General features: G+C 35.8%; 1 protein-coding gene across 10 annotated transcripts in view; it reads right to left on the bottom strand.

The window, feature by feature from the left end:
• The window catches only part of REV1 (REV1 DNA directed polymerase), a 65,501-nt gene that overhangs the window by 26,336 nt on the left and 19,409 nt on the right, over positions 1-19,756 (bottom strand). For 2 of the 10 annotated variants that reach the window (XM_057422401.1, XM_057422404.1), the window contains exons 2-9: positions 19,246-19,352; positions 17,616-17,682; positions 16,728-16,860; positions 14,873-15,041; positions 10,683-10,832; positions 7,842-8,554; positions 5,963-6,070; positions 4,375-4,491 (exon numbers count right to left, since the gene is read on the bottom strand). In XM_057422401.1, coding sequence (XP_057278384.1) covers positions 4,375-4,491; positions 5,963-6,070; positions 7,842-8,554; positions 10,683-10,832; positions 14,873-15,041; positions 16,728-16,860; positions 17,616-17,672 — 1,447 coding nt within the window. In that variant the 5' untranslated portion in view covers positions 17,673-17,682; positions 19,246-19,352. Of the gene's footprint in view, positions 1-1,325; positions 1,653-4,374; positions 4,492-5,962; positions 6,071-7,841; positions 8,555-9,875; positions 9,996-10,682; positions 10,833-14,872; positions 15,042-16,727; positions 16,861-17,615; positions 17,683-19,245; positions 19,353-19,756 lie in introns of those variants that run through there. The other 8 variants (XM_057422405.1, XM_057422406.1, XM_057422403.1 and 5 more) reach the window with 7 other exon arrangements.

Raw genomic sequence — 19,756 nt, 5'->3', positions numbered from 1 at the left:
TGATTCATATAATGGTCCAGAAAAAAAGTACCAGAACACCCTTTCCATGGTAATCTCTCTCTGCAAATCAGTATACATGCTACTGAGAATATTAAATTAACAGAAAAATCCTGCTTCTATTTTCCTCAAAATTACTAGACAGCACCTTGTTGGTGACTGCATATACCATACTGCAGAGTAAGACTGATCCCACTTATCATTAATGACAATAAAAATGATCAAACACTTGAGGCTTACTGCTACAACCATATCCTATAAACAAATAAAAGACACTAAAAATTTACCAACTGCTTAGCTGAGCGAGATGACACTTAACTACGTTCCTTTTTGCAAAAAGCACACCTACCACCAGAACAGAGAAATTAAATTCAGAATACAAGACCACCTTTTATCATACTTACAACCTCTTATTAAAACTTTGTTCTAATTATCTAGATACCACCAAGTGGTTTTTAAGAAGTGAAATAATCAGAATACTAGTTAGCTCAAATTAAAGAACATTAGCAAGAAACTTGTATTTCCTTTAACACTCTTATGAGGATATTAACTGACAAAACTTCTGTTGTTACTTCCTAATAATACTTTTATTAGGATATGTCAACTTCTTTCAAATATCACCATAAATTTATCTTGGATCAAAATGATACAATTATAAATACTGCAACCCCAGACTTAAAATGAGACAGACTTTCCCTAATTCTATAAAACTTTACTGCATGCTCTGAGATAAGGCCCCTCCAGGCCCACTGCACACTAGGTACTAGAACAGAACTCCAAACACTAAACACTGGAACCAAACACAGCATTTTCTATTTGGGTTTTCACAGTATGTAAACCTTGAAAGATACATGCCTGTAACTTAAATACAGATCCACCTGAAAAAATGTCTAGATGCAAAAACTACTATGCCCTTTCAAACTCCCTGTCAGAATCAAAAAAACCCCAAGTATCATACAGAAAAAAAGCTTCTGTTTACTTAAAATGAACTAGTATGTATATTACAGGTCTTTTTCTTTATTGCATTCTATCTAATACCATACACCTTTGTAATATAATAATCAGGGAGTTTTCTTCAGAGTGCCACAAAGCCTAATTATATTTCATGGTACTAACAACTTACACACCGACAATTTGACTGAAAGGAAACATGATGCTATGTGCACATGGGAGTAGTTATCAGACCAGAGAAAGTGGTGTAATGAGTGGAGACAGCAGGGGTAGAACCTGACTCATGTGAAAAACTGCTTTTATTCAGAATTTCTGCTAAATTTGTGCACCTTTTTATGTCTTATATGTTTTAATGTATGATGAGCTCAGTAAGTTACCTAAGATGTCTGCAACTGAAAATTAGAGCAAAATTATGCCCCAAATAAAGATAAGAATGACAAGAACAATTTATTTAGTCCATGCCTTCCTGTGCCCTGGCCTGAGATGATGCTGTCATCTTGTCTATCTTCATTGGACTCGTCGACTTTTTCCACTTCGCAGCAGAGCAGATCCCCCCATGAGCTGATGGAGTCACTTCATGTGAAATTCAGGGCAATGCAGAACACATTGTCCTCAATGGAAGGCAAGGTAGAGAACCTCTCACCAAAAGCTGGGAAACTAGACAGGCACATGGTGAATGTGGAGCAACGGATGGAGAAATCAGAGGCCAGGACCCAAGTCTGTGAAAAAGAAATCGCTGAGAATAAATCTGTGACTAATATGATGGTTAAAATCTGCTGCTCTTTAGAATGAAAAAAGGGAGATACTAGGGTTGAGGGAAAGGAAGCCTAGAAAACATTCACATCTTGGGCATCCTGGCCATGGAAAAGAGACCCCAAACTATGAATCGTGATTAACGTATGTTAATCTTCTATCTTTAGAACATGAATGTTAAAGATGGCATGTATGTAGAGAAGTAATTTCTACTACCCAGAAAGGTCTTCTCCAACTTGGAGATTTAGGGTGAGAATGATAGCAAGTTTTTAAATTTAAAAGTTATACATTTTTGGATGAATTTGAACAAGAAAAAGAAAGTATTTCATAAAAGATTCAAGATTCTATTGACACTGGATATTTGTCTAGCAATGCAGATCAAAGGCAGGAGCCAGTATCACTAAAGAAGTAATTTGCAAAAAAAAAAAAAAAAGAAGTAGCTGATGCAGCAGAATTCAGTATTTGGTCAAAAGTGATTCATAAGAGTTTGGGGTTTTTGTTTTGGGTTTTTTTTCCCTTCCCTTTTTTTTTGTTGCTGTTGTTGTTGGGTTTGTTTTGGGTTGTGGTGTTTTTTTGTTTGTTTTTTTAATTTAGAACATTTTTTTCTAATAAGCAAGACCTGGAGAAGGCAAAATCAGAGAACAGCCTGGAAAGCATGAAGCATCGAAAAAATGAAGTGGGTTCCCTGTTGAAGCATGGATGTAAAAATACGCTCATGTACAAGGTTGGTCCCAACTACCCTTTAATTTCAATTGCTTAACGTGTCCCCAGACAGAATTGTGTATATTTAACTGCATAATTTAGCATTCTGTGTTTTTGACATTTTAGAAAAAGTACTTTTCCATGTGATACACGCGTGTACTAAACCACATTTACCTCTGGCATGGCACAGTTAAATACATGCTGTGAAGTATGTCACTTCACTTTCTAAGATACTGTGATGCTAGAAAACTGTAACCCGCAATTCCACCTGTTCACCTAAGACCATAACTGTTTATTTTCCCCAAAAGGAAGACAAGCCATGTACTTGAGAGAATGCAAGCAGAAACAACAGGTATTTTTTGTTGATAAAACTACTGTACATGGAGGTAAAAATTAATAAAGAGGCCAAAAACCATTATGAGCTGCAGCTAATGAAGAGAGACTATAAAAAGTGTTAGGAAAAAAATCCTTTCATCAAAAAATTTGGTTGCACAATAAGACTAAGTATCAAGAAAGAATGAACTAGCTGCCTGTCTGTGTGCAAGCCAGGGAGGCTGGATGAAGTTAAAGAAACGAGTGTGTGGATATCCAGAAAAAGCAGCTGCAGTAAGAAACTGAGTTTATTATACAAAGCTGAAATCTGCTCTACCCTTAAGCAATAAATACAGTAGAAGAGATCCTATTGAATTTGTGAATCACAAAGAACATGCTGGACATTAGCTAAAACTTCTATTATTTAACTGACTCACTCTCCAAACATCACTTGCTTGTATTAAGTCACACCCTTATCCAGTGTAAGGTCCCAATAAAAGTCACTGCATAAAGCTGAATACAAGAGCTCCATTACAGAAAATCCAACTCTATAAAAGCCACAGCTATCTCTGTAACGCATTCATATATGGCACTGCAAACAACACAGCAGAAACTAAGTCTGAAGCATCCTGAAACGTCCCTAAAAAGTTAAAGGCCAGCGGGTTCCACAAACATATAATCTATCTCAGTTCTGAAGTGGTCTTAAACTACAGCAAAAGACAAATAAAATGGTATCACTTCCTTAATACCCTGGTTGGTTAAAAGTCCATATACAAGGGCAGCCGCTATTTAATTTCAGTTTAGATTTGAAAGTTGAGTTTCAACTTTACCCCTTGTGTCTGCACTTTTTACCAACCTTCATGTAAAAACAAAGTTTCAAGCTGATTATAGAGACTGTTGGAGAAAAAAAGAGCAACTAGTTGCCAATGTCTAGCAGTATACTTTCCCATACTAAATACAGTTCAATCAATCAGTATAATAATAATCAAACGTTAATAAAACTGTTTTGTTTACATTAGTATACTACTGCTTATGGAAAGTAATGAATTTCTAAATTACTGCAGGCAAGTAAAGAATTCTCAAACTACAACAGATGCCCTGGTGTTGTGGAAAGAAATTACTGGTGAGACAGAGCTCATGGAAGTTGCACAGACTTTCCAGAAACTTAAAATGATTTAAGGATCACCCAAATTAACTCACTGTATACAGATATTGTACTCGTGCAATTCAAAAACAAAAGAAAATTGTCACTGGCCACATGCTATCAGCTCTACTCTTATAGAAAAAAAAAATTAGTAACCTTTTGAAATTTATTTGGCACCTCTTCTCTACAACAGACATAAAGTGATTTCCAGACAACCTGTATTTATTCTTTAAATAATTACTTAACATGCTATCTTATACTCAACCTCAATGAAAGTGAGTAAAACCTAAAATTACTTCAAAATAATTAACCCATTCTTAGAAAAGTTAACTAAGAAGTTGTTGCAGTGGCAGGTCATTATTGAGGCCACAGAGAACCTTGTCCAAAGATACTTTTTTATGAAATCCCTTGTGAAAAAAAAATTATCCACTGTGCACTTTATTAATGACTTTAAGGAAAAAGTCTTCAATAACAAAAGAACATACAGACAAACAAACAAACAGACTTATCTGTACCTGCTTTGCCATTCATTAGCTTATTCTGGTAATATTGCTGTTCAAGATGGGGGTTTGCACCAGGGCGCAGTGCTGCCTTTCCTGCACCTTTATTACTAGTAACAGCTACTGGTTTTCCTGCAGAGAAGAAATGCATGTACTTATAAGTCAACATAGTATAGCATCTTACATTTTAATAATAGCACAGCTAGAATCAGATCATAAAGATGTCTGCTTCATTTTTTTTATAACTTCTTCAAAGCTTATACACTCTTCACAGCATTAAGGAGGAAACAGCTATGAAAGTGACTGCATTGTGACTATGAATTTGCTGTCTTAATTGCAGTCACCTGTAAAGAAGAAAAGCTTATAAAGAGTGGAAATATAGCTATAACAGTTTATCTTTAATAACAAGTAAAAATGGAAGCTGTGAAACTTCACCGATGTCCTAATGATTCATTAGTTTAAGACACATCAAACACCAATGATTTTAAATATTGCTCACGTTTATTAGCTTAAGTAAACTAGAAGGGTATAGACATATCAATGTACTCAGTTCTATTTGTTTCATTCATTGTACAAAACCAAACATTTGGTAAACTCTTGACTTTTTAGTAGTATCAACACCTCCCTCGTTTTTCTACAGGAAGCTGATTTATGCACTGAAATTTCTGGAAGATTTATGCACAGAAAGTTTTCTGTGGAACAGAAAAAACACAGAAAGGTGCTAGGTTCTTTATATTCCAATAACGGAATTTTAAACTTGGCAGGAAATAGTTTCAAAGACTCAAACATAACAGGCGTCTCTCTGATACAGTTGCTCCTGCCTTTGGGCAGAACACAATAGAGGAACTGTATATACAGCTTACTCCTTCCCAAGATCTACAATATTCTGGGTGGCAGATGGTCACTCCTGCACCAAATCTTCAGACTTGTGCATCACTGAAGTTCAGTGTTTGCACAGAACAACTAGTACGTCCATTTCTCAATATTACACTTGCAAATAAAAAACTCCAACAAAACTTGCCAAGGAGCTCCACTAACTCTTCATATGCCCTAAGAATGATCAATCACACAACTCAGACTTCCAAGTGCCAACTGACTTGTTCACCCTCTAGGTGAGAGCTTAGACAAAAAAGGGAAGGAGAAGCAAATTTTCCTTGGAAAAATATGCATCAGTTAATTCCCAGCCTTACATAACTTCAGAATATTTATTAGGATACCCCACTCTTTTTTAAGAGAAAGTGACCAAACCCTACTTTTGGTACCACAAGATTTTGATTTCTGATTTCTAATACGGTAGATTTAAGTCTCAACAAGACATGTGCAACATTATAGAGAATGAATACTGCAAATTTTATTTCTCTCTTCTTACTTTAGATAACGAAAGGAGACAGCAAAGAGAATTCCAGCTCTCTCTTCCACTTTCTTTTAGATTGTGAGAAAGCAAGCAGGAATACAAAAGTTGCAGGGTCTGACTATCAAAGATGCCAGCAAAAAAAAAAAAAAAAATTAACATCCAAAATTCATTTTGTTAAGTGTGCAAGTTTGGTTTTATTTTTAAAGGCTTAACTGAGAAAACTGTCAACATATAGAACTAAATACTGACCTTTGAGATCTGGTCTATTTCGGATAGCCACAGACACAAAGAAGCAATCCATATCCACGTGCATTATACAGCTCTGTGGCTTGGCTGAGCTCGCAACAGACACATTACCTAGTATGAAGATACACCAACAGAAAACTTGAACCCTAATTTATATATACTTTGGTACTACTCACAGTAGTCATCAAGGACTATCACCTTAAATTACAAAGATTTTTGTTTCTTCTCACCAAGAAGATATTTACCCAGAGAAATGTAACATAAACAGTAGACAAAGCCTCAACATGCATCAACTTAAAGTTTCTATTTTATTCGCTCTTAATCAACACCTACCTAACAAGTTCCCCCAACCCAAAGAGATTAATGCATGTTGTAGGAACTGGACTTAATTTTCCTATGTTTATAGTGGATCTGGAACAGACAACTTTACTCCTTTTTGTTCATCAATCAGAAGACTGTTCCAAAAGACAACAGTTTTAGCTGCACTAACGACTATCATTAAGTCTTCATGAATCCCACCAAAATTAGTTTTAAGCCTCCCATGCCACTGGATTTTGACATTGCTATACCTACACCCATGCAAACAATCAGCAAAGACAAGCAAGACAGATCCAGACTGAAAAACTCACACACCTAAAACACCAGAAATACTTGTGTCAAGTATTCTAGAAGTTCAAGTCTGCATGTCTATATTGCTGGCCTACCAGAGGAGGCTATACCTAACATACACACACACAAATCTTAATTTCAACAATTCATAAAGTATAACAGTGAAAAAATACTTCAACACATCAAGTGAACTGTTCTACTTAACATGTGAGTTAGTTACTGAGTAACCAGATTGTTTTTCCCTGTTCTTTCTTAATAATTTATCACTTGAACTCATTCTTTGAAAGATAAGGATTGTCTCATAAAGGACATTCACAGATCAAGTGCTCAACTTAATGCTTAAAAAGCTGCTACTTGTGAACAGAAACACGGTCATTAACTATTTGAATAATCCAAGCCAAATCAAAGAGAAAATTAAAATATATTAACTTATACCATATTTTGATGCAAGAAAAATACACATTAAGGTAGTTCATAAGTTAACATTTTATAACTGGGGTATCCTAGCAGAAACACAAAATCAGTTAATTTATTTATCTAACAGTATTTTTTTTAGGATGTGGTAATTTATCAAGTATATTTTCATGATTACAAGTGAGTATTTTTACAGCATAACACAGAATCTCTTTGATGGTACACAGCTAGCCTTTTAACTGAGTAACACTGTAAATCAGAGATTCTAAAGATGCAAAATCTTTAGCTGTACTTGTAACACTTTGCCTCTCATCAATTACATGGTTTTGTTTTTTTTCTCATTTTGACCCCGATGTAATGACATAAAACATTTCTGTCACAAGCCAAGTTCAGAAGCATCATATGACACTGCTACCCATTTAAACACATCCAGAGGTATACAAACCCCTTACTAACAAATTTAGTTCACTTTCAAGTGTTACTCATCTTTTAAATTTTCACACTGAACTATAAGCAGCAAGGTTTCTTCTTTGTCCCTTTAGATTTTCACACAGCAACTACAAACTTGCGTATTTAGATATATATTTTTCCCCTTGAGCAATCCACATATCTTGGTAAAGTCAAGAATATCATGTCTACAAGGAAGAATTAAATAGACCAGAGTATCGCATTATGTCACATTTTACTTTAAAAAATCCAAACCAAACAAAAAGCAGCTGTACCTTTAGTTTTCAGTGCATCAAGCTTTTCCAGATAGCCTGACTGTAATGTTAATACTGAATACTCACCTACTTAGACATTTAATATACAAAGATATAAAACACCTTCTCAACATAAACCTTTTTAAACAAGTATCTACCTGTGTCAGTTTTAAGTGCAGACCTGCCTGCTTTCCATTTTTTTAATTTTTCCCTTCCTGGAAAGACACCGCTGTTTTTTCTCTGCAGGCTGTTGACAAACTCTGTCAATTCACACTTCCACGTTGATATATGATGCAGTCTTGAACGTGAATAGAAGTCAGAAATAAAACTACAATCTGAAGGTTTGGACACAGGTAAGGAAGCTGCCTTGCTAGAACTAGGTACAGAAGTGCTTTTTGTGCTTGAAGGCCCCTGAACTGTGGAGTGGTGAGCACCATTTATTTTAGCATTACTGTGCAAAGATGAAGATGAGGATGAATTACTCATAGTCCTATGTGGATTCCACGAAAAGTCTGTATTTTTGTTGCTTTGCTGCAACTGCTGCGTTGTGCAGTCTCTGAAGTCAACCATGCCTTTTTCAGTCTTCCCCTCCTCCTGCACAGGACCTGGAGAGAACCTACTTGCAACACTGTTGCCAGAGGGCACCAAACAATCCTGCGTCTTTAAGGCACTGGTAGAAGTGTGTGTGTGTCCGTTAAAAATGGCAGTGCTGTCTTTGTGAGACTGAATTCCATTTTGTTTCCGTCCAGGAAGGAGCTGTTCCAGGTCTGTAAATCCCAAATCGGCACTTTCTTCTTCCTCTTCTTCATTCCAGCTACTTATTCCATTGGGTGTTATCTCATTTTCCATCTCATGCTTTTTAATATGATTTCTGAAAGAGATGGTATTATTTAATACCATATATTCTATATAAAAAGACACATTTACAGGTCATTTCAATTGCTAAGTATTTATCTTCCTAGTTGTTATCAGTATATACCTGAATAGTTTTCACATTCTCAAGACAATTATCTCAAACTCTGAGCCATGTCCTCTCAATGTCACAAATACTGTACTGCTGTACAAGACTTCACAGACTTGGTGCATCATTAACACAGCACTACCAGGAGTGACCAAATACCACACGCACATTAGAAAAGCTATTTCCAAGGCCTTTAATTTGAGCAGCAGTCTCCAATCGAATTACAATGATTATTTATTTGCTAACAGAACTGTACTACCATGGGCAGCACAAGCGGTTTAGGAATATGCAAACCACCAGGGGTTACCTTTTCAACAAGATATGTGATTTTATCTACTTACAAACAAAAAGAATAAATTAAGTAAACACAGAAACCAATTATCTTTTATAAAATTATTTTAGATTAATGTGTTAGATTTATTTTTTCTTCTCTCAAGGAAAAAATCTGTTCAAGCTCTACAAATCAAGCATATTCTTAGCTTTTGACAAAAACACAAAAACCTGCATTTTATCGTCTAAGCATATAAATCAAAATATTCTGCCACAAGTGCATTGGCAACTTACATTTACTCTGACAGTGTAGAAGGAAAGATTTCATTCAAGAAATTAAATATGTAACAAATGCTAAATGGAATTAAAACCAAAGCATTCAAGAGTTGTGCATACTCTTGATCTGCTGAAAAAACCCTGAACCATCCCAAGTCCCAAAGCTAGCAATTTAAGTGCACAAAAATATAAGTGGGAAACAATTAGCTATTCAGTATACCAGCGAAACCAGAAAGCCAATTAACTGTGATAACAATTTAAGATTAAGGTTAAGATTACCAGTCATAAATTATATTAAACATAGTATTTTTGAGGAATTGCATGGCTGATAGCGATAGGTATATTTAGCATCAGTGGATAGGGTAGGCTTTTAAACTCAAGCTTTTCAGACTAAATAGATATATTTTCAATATTCTGAATATTATTCTCATTTAAAAAACATTAACAATGCAATAGTAAGAGGCAATGGTGATTGTATCACTCATTGTTCGAAACACACGTAAGAAATACAGCTTAGGATTTTCATTTTGTGGTACTGGTTAATTTTCCTAAATATAGACAAATTCCACTTGTGCGTTAAAGCCTCCTCAGCATTATGCAGAATTGGATTTTAAATAAATCAGCGGACCATGGAAGAACACAGATCGCAATTACAAATCAGAAAGTATAGTATCTTACACAATACCCTTCACCCTGCTTTAGCAGTAGTGTTGGACCAGATGACCTCCAAAGGTGTCTTCCAACCTCAAATATCCTCTAATTTTATGATTCTTGCCTCTAAACAATGCACATGTTGTTCTGAAATAGATGCAGGAACCCTCTTAAAAGAAAAAATATATTAAAAAAAAATATCTACAGAACAATTTGTTCAAGTGAAAGGTTTCTTTCCAAACTCCAATTCCTCTGCCAGTAAAGTTTTACTGGGGCTTTCTGTTCTATTCCCTTCTCAAGGTCTTTCAGAATTTTTTATATTGTAATTGGATTTTTTAATGCTTCTCTCCCAAGTGTGACAACTTGGTGTTGGCATACTTGAGTATGATGTGAGGCTTGCTTTTTTTTAAAAAAAAAAGAAGCTAAAGAAAGAACGTAGCAACTAGTATGCATTTACATTTGTTCCTAGGCACCTTAAGCAAAAGTAATCATATCATACTAGCTTTTTGTTTTTGAAATGAAGACCTACTTTTCAGCGTCACTAGTCACAATCCTTTAACATATGCCTGTTGCTTCCATACAGATATGCTACATCCTAGGACCCTAGGTTATATTATCAAGCAAAGTGCAGTCCGAAGGCTAGAGACTAGGCTTGGAGTCAAGGTAACTGTAGTTCTGTCCTCAACTATTTATATAACTATACTTTACTTTTAAATTTCAGTGACTCAGAGCTTCCCTCTTATAAAGCTGAAGTGAATTTTTAAAATACTATACAGTTGTAAATGCAAACCCATTATGGGTGAATGATTAACATCTGCATTACAAGATCAGAAACACTTACACCCTGTTGAGATCATTAGCTATATTGCTTGGACCTGGCACGGCATCTTCAGGTTTGCATATGCTATTAAAGTTGAGACCTTTTTGAACACTTGACTGCTTGGTGTAAAGCTGATAGGGAATGTGTGAGAGGAGACGTCCAGCTTTAATGCTGAAACAAAAAAAAACCAACAAAAGGAACAGGTTACTACTTATGACACTGAAAAAAAACCCAAACGTTCTATGCTAAAAAATACCTCATGTACAATAAACGGTTAACATTGGTCACTGCTTTTTGCTGTTTCGCTGTATGTACTTGTGGTCCCTTCCCTTTCCCACAACCCCTCTTCTCACTACAAACTGAACTGAACTGAAAAGTAATTTGTGATGTGGTGACTGGTAGGTACTACAAAAGACACTTGCACAGTTGTGTTGGTCAGTTGTCTACATCCATTTCTCTTCCCCCACTGACATACACAAATCCCAAATACTTACTTTCAAAATCAAATTAAACAAAGCCCAGTAAAAAAATTAAATAAAAATCCTCAAAAGCAAACCAAAACCAACTGTGAGTGGTCCAGGCTATTGTAACTGAACAATGCTGACTGAGAGCTTTAACAATGCAAAGGCATGTGTTCCAAGCAAATTTGGGTAGAATGTAAAAGAGGTCAGACAGGATGTGCTTCATGAACAGGGAAGAATCACTTTTTCCATTTCAAAAGGATAATTACCCCTTCTTGTGAGAAAATTCACTGAAGAAAGCTAGACAGAAGAATCATTTCCAAACAGACCTTCCACAAACATTTACCACAATCTTCCCTGTTCTGTCCCGTGTGTTCCACTGTATCTCCCTTTTTCTTCTTCCACCGAAACTGCAATTATGCTTCAGTAACTGCTAAGTTCCTTAGGGAAAGTCATGGCCTTTGAAGTGGAACCCTCTCAAAAGCACACCACAGCATTATTTCGTTTCTCCATGCCAGTGCCTGTTCCTAGCAGTAAACAGCCTTCCCAGCTTATACTTCACCTCTTCTTCGTATACAACTCTTCATATAGAACACTGGTTGGAGACGGCAGAACCTCTTACAGCAGAGAAACCTCTCTCATATCAAAGAAGCTTAATATTAGTGTTCAAGTGCGAAGATAAAAAAAAAAATCCAATATAGCAGTGACAGATACTGTTTTTCTGCTCTTCAACACCTGAATGTCTTCTCTTGGAGATGTGCTTTTTAACTAGCTCAAATCTGTACTACTGTCAAGGGAGCTGGACACTGGAATAAAACCCCTTAGGAGCTTTCTTGCTGCAATTAGTGAAGAATATAGTGGGAGATCACATTTCCCAATTAGATAAATTAAAACTAGTTAGGCATACAGACCTGCTAAGGTTTCTATGGGAATGGGATGTAAAAACAGCCCTATAAATATCTCAATTAAATATTGTTTGATACATGAATTTATAGCATTCACGAAGGAACACCATTTACATTAAACTTTGCTAAACAGATTTAAAAATACACATGGTGAAGTTCCAAAGTTTTCTTGTACAGAAAGTGGTGATGCAGCAACTAAGCTTTTAGAATTCCTGGTGAGACTGTTTCTTGTATCACCACATGAACCCGTGTGCACAGCCACTCAAGTATTTCAAAATCATTACTGCAATATCAAGGTGACAAAAAAAACACAGTAATGTATGAACTTGTTCATGCTAAGAGTTTAGCAACTGGAGCAGCTGCATTACAAGACCAACACACAGTTGGCTTATTTTTTCAAATTGTACTAAAATGCAGCAGAAGGAATCCTATTTTACGTGCATCATTCAACATGTTTCTCCATTCCACACTCCCTGTATCACAGAATTCATAATCTTCACAAAAATTAGGCTGGAAAGGACCTCTGGATATCGCTAGTCCAAACACAGCTCAAAGCATGATTTCGTCGCTAAAGCAACCACACGTTACTCTGCAATACTGGATTTTGCAACTACCGTTACCACACGATCTCTATGTGATGCTGCTTAAACCAAAATTCTAGAGCTACCTGCACTTAACAGGTTTTTGAGTCTGTGACGTTAGACAATAGTTCAGAATGTTCACAGTTCAGAATAGGCAAAGCTTTTAATGCAGCAATGAACTTCAGTATATGCCTTACCATCCTTGTATAATTGACTCTAAAAAAACCCTTAATTTTAGATAGTTCACATGGTATATTCCAAATTACTGGCATTTTTGGTGTTTTACCTTAGTGTCTTTATGGTAACTCTCAAACAAAAAATGAAAACAATAACCACTGTAATAAATGCTGTGATAAGTTCATTAATCTTTGGAAAGCAGACAGATGCTATAGTGATAAGCATCAATAAGAGACAGGAATTATTTATTCCATTATCAGCAAAGAATTTGAATCACATGCAACTAATAAGGAATGCGGTTACAAGACGAAGAAGCAAAAAACAAGTTACTGAATTAGCAATCTGCAACCTGAACTCAATCTTTTCTGTGAAGAGAATGTGGCAGGTACCATAGTGAATAGATGGCATATGTGAGCACGTAATTAAGGACTAGATCACAATGTGTGCGCACAAAGAAATAAATCAAAGCTCCACAGACATATGACCTTTTCATTTTGCAACCTTGGATGACAAGACTGACGATCTAACAACACTGCTTCACCAGCAATTGGTGACAGTAACGTTTTAGGGTTGATTTTCAACCAAACTAAAAAAAAAAAAAAAAAAAATTAAAAAAATAATCAAATAATCACCAACTCATCATATTGCACTAACATGATGTGCACATAAATACTCAATACATTTGGAACCTCTGCATCCACTGCACTGATTTTCACCAACTCATCTACACAGGAGAACATCATCTGGTATTCCATTCACAGAGATGGAGTATTTAACCAGTGAGTGTTCTTCAGTACTGTTGAAAGGAAGGGAAAACAAATGAGGAGTGGTTGTGAAATCAGGCTTTATTCCAGATTCAGACACAACCCGGTTCTACTGAGACAGTGACTTCCCCATCTCCCTGTGCCCAAGGCCATGTATCTGTCTATACTCAGTTCTTCTGACTTACTCTACAGTACAACCTTCCAGAACCAGGAAATGCAGAACCTGAACACAACACATGATAAAGAAAATTTTACAAGATACCATACATTAGGCTCTAGCAAATCTCTACCAAATGTTTAAAAACTTTTTTTACCAGCTTGGTTAAAATCATAGCGAGCTTTAATGGCATGAGTGAAAACTGCCACATCTTTCAAGTAAAACCACACTTACCACTGGTTTTTCAGGTCCTTAAACTCATGGTCAAGGCCCTAAAACTGTTTAAAGAATATATACTGGAGTATTTTTCAAACTGAGGAACCTATCTTTTCTGACTGAAGTTTTAAAAATTTCCCATAAAGATTCATGATACTAAACAGCTGAATCCAAAGCACTGAAAAATCAGCAAACTGAGAACAGGAACAGCAGACAGCATTTTACAAGTATGCATGCAGAAGATTTCCTTGCCTGTTTATGCTGCTTGTCTAGGAAAGAAGCTAGTTAAGAACAGCATGACAATGACAGAACAATTTCCAGAACATACTGCTGCTTGTACTATTTCCCATGGGTTCCTCAGATGGAAGAAGACAGATGCAAGCCAGACTAACTGCTCTGAGCCTGGCTATCTTCTTTTTCAAGGACCTGAGGACAACTTCAGTTGATCCTATGTATTCCATGGTGTATGGAAGAACAAAAGCACATAAATTCTTTGTAAATAAAACTTGTGGGTTTGTTTTTGTTTTGTTTTGCTACAAATTCACAAATTAATAAATGTTTAGATGGATTAATTTTGATTTCATGAAAATGCTTTTTAATTGTTCTTTATTTACAGATGAAATGAAAATTCAGCAAAGCACAGAAGGGTAAAAAATAATCACTTGATACTTACTTAAACATACTGACATGAAGGCTGGTCAATGGTTGGACATTAAATAGAATCAACAGGATAATTTTCAGTTTCCTGATATTCCTCAGATTTCTGAATGTTTTTAGTGAAGTTTCTTAGGGAACAATCCCTAAGCAGCATATCTTCAATGTAACAGTGGTATTTTTATTCAGCTGTTGCAAGGACTGTTTTAAATTAATCCCTAATCTCAAAATACAATTTTCCATAATTATTCTTTCCCAAAAGGAGAAATCTCCAAAAGCAGTAGACCTAAACTTACCTCTCCACAATCCACTCTGGCCGAACTACTTTTTCTCCTTTCAATTCTTTTATTTTGGCATTTGGAAGATTTGTGGCAATGATGTGAGTTGTTTTTGATCTGGAATAGTACACATGGTATTGGCCTCCATGCAACATCATTAGCCGTCTTAGTTCATCAGCTGAGGGATCTAGAAAATTAAAACCAGAAATACCCCTGTTTTGTGTCAGCAAATACAGTAAGAAAAACAACTTTAACCAAGAAATACGATGCCATGATCAGAAAGTGTGCAAACCACTGTTCTGCTACTGAAAAAACAACTTCTTCAAAGAAATAACCAGAAAAGCATTTCTGAAGAAATGTAGAAAACTGTTTTTGAAGAGACTGATTCAAAATGTAAACATTTTACTTGTTCTAGAGGATCTTTCAACAACATGTATGATGGGGGCAACAAGGATGGACAGGATGGGACTCAAGTAGATTTAATGCTAAAAAACATTAAAAAACACTTTACATCAACATAATGCAAAATCAGATTAACTTACTTATCTTTTTTACCACAGTTTGGGAGAGTAGTTTCTACACAGAAGTAATACAAAAGAATTAATAACAAAAGGGTTGAACAACAGCACAGAGTTCCTACTATACAATTCCTGATTTACTGAAGCAGTTAACTCTTTCCTGAATTGTTACACAGGGAACAGAGAATACCTTGAAAACTACCATCTCTTCTTATCCCCTCAATCATGTAAAATAGATTATTTGTTTTGCAAGCAGACATGAGAAAAACAAAGAAAAAGTTTTAGCTTCTGGAAAACCTCTGCAGTGGCACCAAAAGGTCTGGGTCAGCACAAAACAGAATGTTTTGAATAGTAAGTCTGTCAGAAGAAGCTAAAAAAAAAAAAAAAAAAAAAGGGATAATATTATCAATATAGGAAGGAAGAAAATTTGAAAATTTTAAAGAATGCAGTTACAATTCCTTCCAGTGCCCTACTGTCAACTTTCAAAATACTGGACAACCATCTCGTAGAGCTGTATTAGGAATTAATATCTTGAGGAATATGCAAATACTAGATTTTCATGAAAGAAACTATTAAATAGCCGATTCAGATGTATTAACAGTTTAACATGACCACCTCAACCTTTTTGAGTCTGTTTGAGCCCTGTGCTCAAACCTGCACTGCTCGCAGAAGCTATACCCATCAGTTACGTAACAGTCACAACATTCCCGGCATAGGTTCCTTAAAAAAGGCTTCTGGGAAGTTTCAAAAAGGTTATTAAGCTGCTTTACAGAACCCAGGGGAAATATGAACTTCAGTACGACAGATTAAAAATCTTACTCTAGTTAACGTGCACTAGCAGTCCACCACAGAGAACGCATATATACCTCTTTTCTTTTTCTTCCTTCTGCTATTAATGGGTACACTGTCTCAAGCATTATGCCACTCTGAGGCAGAAATCCCTAGTAAGCCACCCAAACATAAATTTCATGCATATGCTCCAACCATCAATAGTTTGGAAAATTAAAAATTTTATACATATAGGCGTATGAAGGAAGTTAAAAGGCTTCATTTCAAATAATAAGATCACAGAAAGGCGGAAAAATTTACTCCTATTTCTATCAGTGGCCATTCATGTAACTGATTTAGTAAAGTAATATTTATTCAGATCCTAAATCTGAATTTATATTGAAAACCTTAATCATGACATACAAAGAAACATAATATGCAAACCACAGTAATTGTTATGCAATATAACATATAAAATGCAAACTCCTGCATATTATAGTTCTTTACTCCACTTAGGATGGTAAACAGAAACTAGAACAAAACAGGATAGATTCTTAAAAAAAAAAAAAGAAACAGAAAAGCTTCACCTGTTAAGCCGTTGACATAGATGGCAACTCCACTAAAGATACTTGATGAATTTCCATCCCTCTGGTGCTGTATGGCTGATTCTGACCGGAACTGATCCTCCAGTTTCTTGACCTTTGCTGACATGTACCCTCCCTAGTTTTTAAGTTAAAACAAAACAAACCCTATGATGCTAGTCTTTTTTTCTAATGTTTACAGACAGAAACTGGCCAATTATAAGACTGAAAAGGTAAGCAACATTCCTTCAAATTGATTTTGGTTGACATACAAAAGACATTCTTTTTTCCGAATGAAAACCAGCAAGTCCTCCACCTTACATTGTCATCTACAAGTTAACTGCATCCTGTTAGCAACCTGACAGGATTTATTTCATACTTCTTTTATCTGATTACATATGAAAAAGATTCTATGCATACAAAAATTCGTACAGAATAAAAATAAATAAATAAGGGAATTATGCAAGTCTGGATGCTAAATCAGAGCCTCACTGCCTAAAGAAACAATGTAGAGAATATCCATCAGGCTTCATGTATTTTCAGTTCTTAAATATACATGAGACAGTAGCATTATAAATACTTATGCAAATCAGGTGACTCAGTTACTGTTTGTCCAACTATATAGAATATGGTGGAGACAACCATACATAGTTTTAAAATTATTTTGTTTAGTTTTTAAATGGTGGTTTAAAGCTATTCAAGGATCTGCATTTAATAATGTAATCTAGTGGATTGCTGCAAAGACTTCAAAACCTGGTAATTTAAAAAAAATTCTTTTGGACTTAATTATGTGTTTTCAGGTGAAGCACACAGAACAACACTGTAAACCCTTCTAACCACAGTGCCATTTACCACTTAAAAAATAAAATAAAACCACTTGGGTTTTGAACATACCCATATTCCCCAGCCATCGCCTTCGGCAGCCCGTTTCCGCCATCCACCCCGCCTCATACTGAAGCTTCTGCATTGGAAGAACAATGCTTGATCAATTACATGTTTCGTAATATCACCAGTTGACATTTCAATAATGCATTACAGGCCAGCTACAGATTAGCACAAAGATTACATTTTTCGATGGGCTTCACTAAATTATGAGTTACGCAGTTAACCTAAAAATGGAAAATGGCACAAAAACCTAGTTCTTCAGTTTTGTAGTAATGCATACTGTAGCTCCTGCTAGGTATCAAAAACCACACATGTACATTCTGTTCTATTAACCTAGAATATTAAAAAATGCAGTACATTGTTCAGTTTCCATTATGATTTATGAAAATTTTCCTGCTCATCCTACATCACCTACAAAAAAGGAGTAATAAAAGTTTCCTGAATACTATTGGTACTGTTCATGGAAAATATTGCCCAATACTGCCCACACTCTTTTATTTCCTATTTGATAATACTTAAATGGCGGGATGCAGGCAAACACTTCCTAGTACTAGAGACTGGATTAATTTCACCAGTGGATTTACAGCCAATTATAAAAGGTCCAAACACATGTTGCTCCAATGCAATACATCACATAAAAGCAAAAAGAACCAAAGGCCATCTTATGGTCAATGAATTACCTAGATCTACAGCTAGGTTTGTGATTTGTTTCTTTGGGGTTTTGTTTGTTTGCTGTGTTGCTTAATAGTAAATAATCCAACCAGCCAAACTGCTGTCTGCCTTTACGCAAGACACTTATCCCTGGCCCCATGAGCTGTACACAGCAGTGTCCCCAGATGAGCTATTAGCTGGCTAGAACAGGACTGGTGAAGAGAAGAACAAACATTGAGGACTGTGGCCAACTGTTCAGTGCACCCAAGTGATCCACATTAACTATAGCTATTGTAACACTCATTTTAAAATATTAATGATGTAGTCAGATCATGAGGTCACTGCCTGCTATTACATCTCTCTCTACTCAAATCAGTTCCCTAAATAAAAACACTGTTTTGACTTTTAGGGCTACTGTCTCTTAGAGTGAGGACGGGACTCTGAAAATACTAGGAAGCTTTAAGCCAGTCACCTTTATTTTTTTAAATATTTATTTTCTATTCCTTTATCCTCCATAAAAACGCACAAAACTACACTTAATACATGGAAAGAAGTCAAACCATTTTTTCTAAATCCTTGTCTGCTTTTGAGAAGATACTTATTCTTTGGACTCCCCATAGCATTACCCAGTAACAAAGCACAAAAGCTTCATTCATTCTCCAGCCTACTATAGAGCACATACAGCTGTGAATGGAGATAAAAGCTCGTACTGGTCGTTTTCCTATCCAGGTTCCCAATGCACTCTTCTGAAGGCTGCCTCATTTACCACATGAACATTTTGTTTTCTCCGAACCTGGCTGAAAATTAAATTCTACCTTTTGTCTCTTAAATCCCTTTTGCTCTAGAGCTACCAGGCAGGCATACTCTGAAATCCAGCTAACCCACCCATGTCTGCAGGAAAGTTTTAATAAATATTATGATTTTCATGGAATATTGCAAATATGACAAATTAGGCAACCAAAGAATTAGTCAAAGCAGACATAACTACCTTGAAAAGATAAGCTTCTTGTATGTTTCAGGACCTCTGCAAACACAGGAAGATCATGATGCACCTGGTTCTACTCTTCTTACAGTTGCTGTAATTTGACACATAACCTACACACACGTGTGTAATTATGATGATTAATCACATGTCTAGGAGATGACCTCTACACCATCAACCAAAGCAAAGCAACCCTTCCTCAGTATGTTGCATTTTCTCTCTAGGTACCGATGTTTCCTACCCAGAGATCGATTTCCAAGACACTGGGCTTTCTGAAATTATTTTCAGTGGTTTGGATCATATCTAACAGATACCACAGAACTCTTAAGGAGCAGTGAGAAAAATAAGAGACGAGTTAGATGACCACATGAAATTCAAAACTGACTTTTTCCCTGTAGGGGACAGTACACACTAGAAATGCTAGATGATTTCTTTCATCGGGAAAAACTGATTTTTCCATCAGCTGAAGTCAACTGTAATTCAAATTTATTGCTTCAGGATAAGAAATTCTTGGAGG

Source organism: Pezoporus wallicus, unplaced genomic scaffold (genome assembly GCF_028554395.1).
Source record: "Pezoporus wallicus isolate ANWC-B61680 ecotype Strahan unplaced genomic scaffold, APGP_CSIRO_Pwel_v1 contig_5785, whole genome shotgun sequence".
Taxonomy (NCBI): domain Eukaryota; kingdom Metazoa; phylum Chordata; class Aves; order Psittaciformes; family Psittacidae; genus Pezoporus; species Pezoporus wallicus.
The sequence above is the reverse complement of the archived record's forward strand: the minus strand, read 5'-3'. Positions and strand labels throughout refer to the sequence as shown.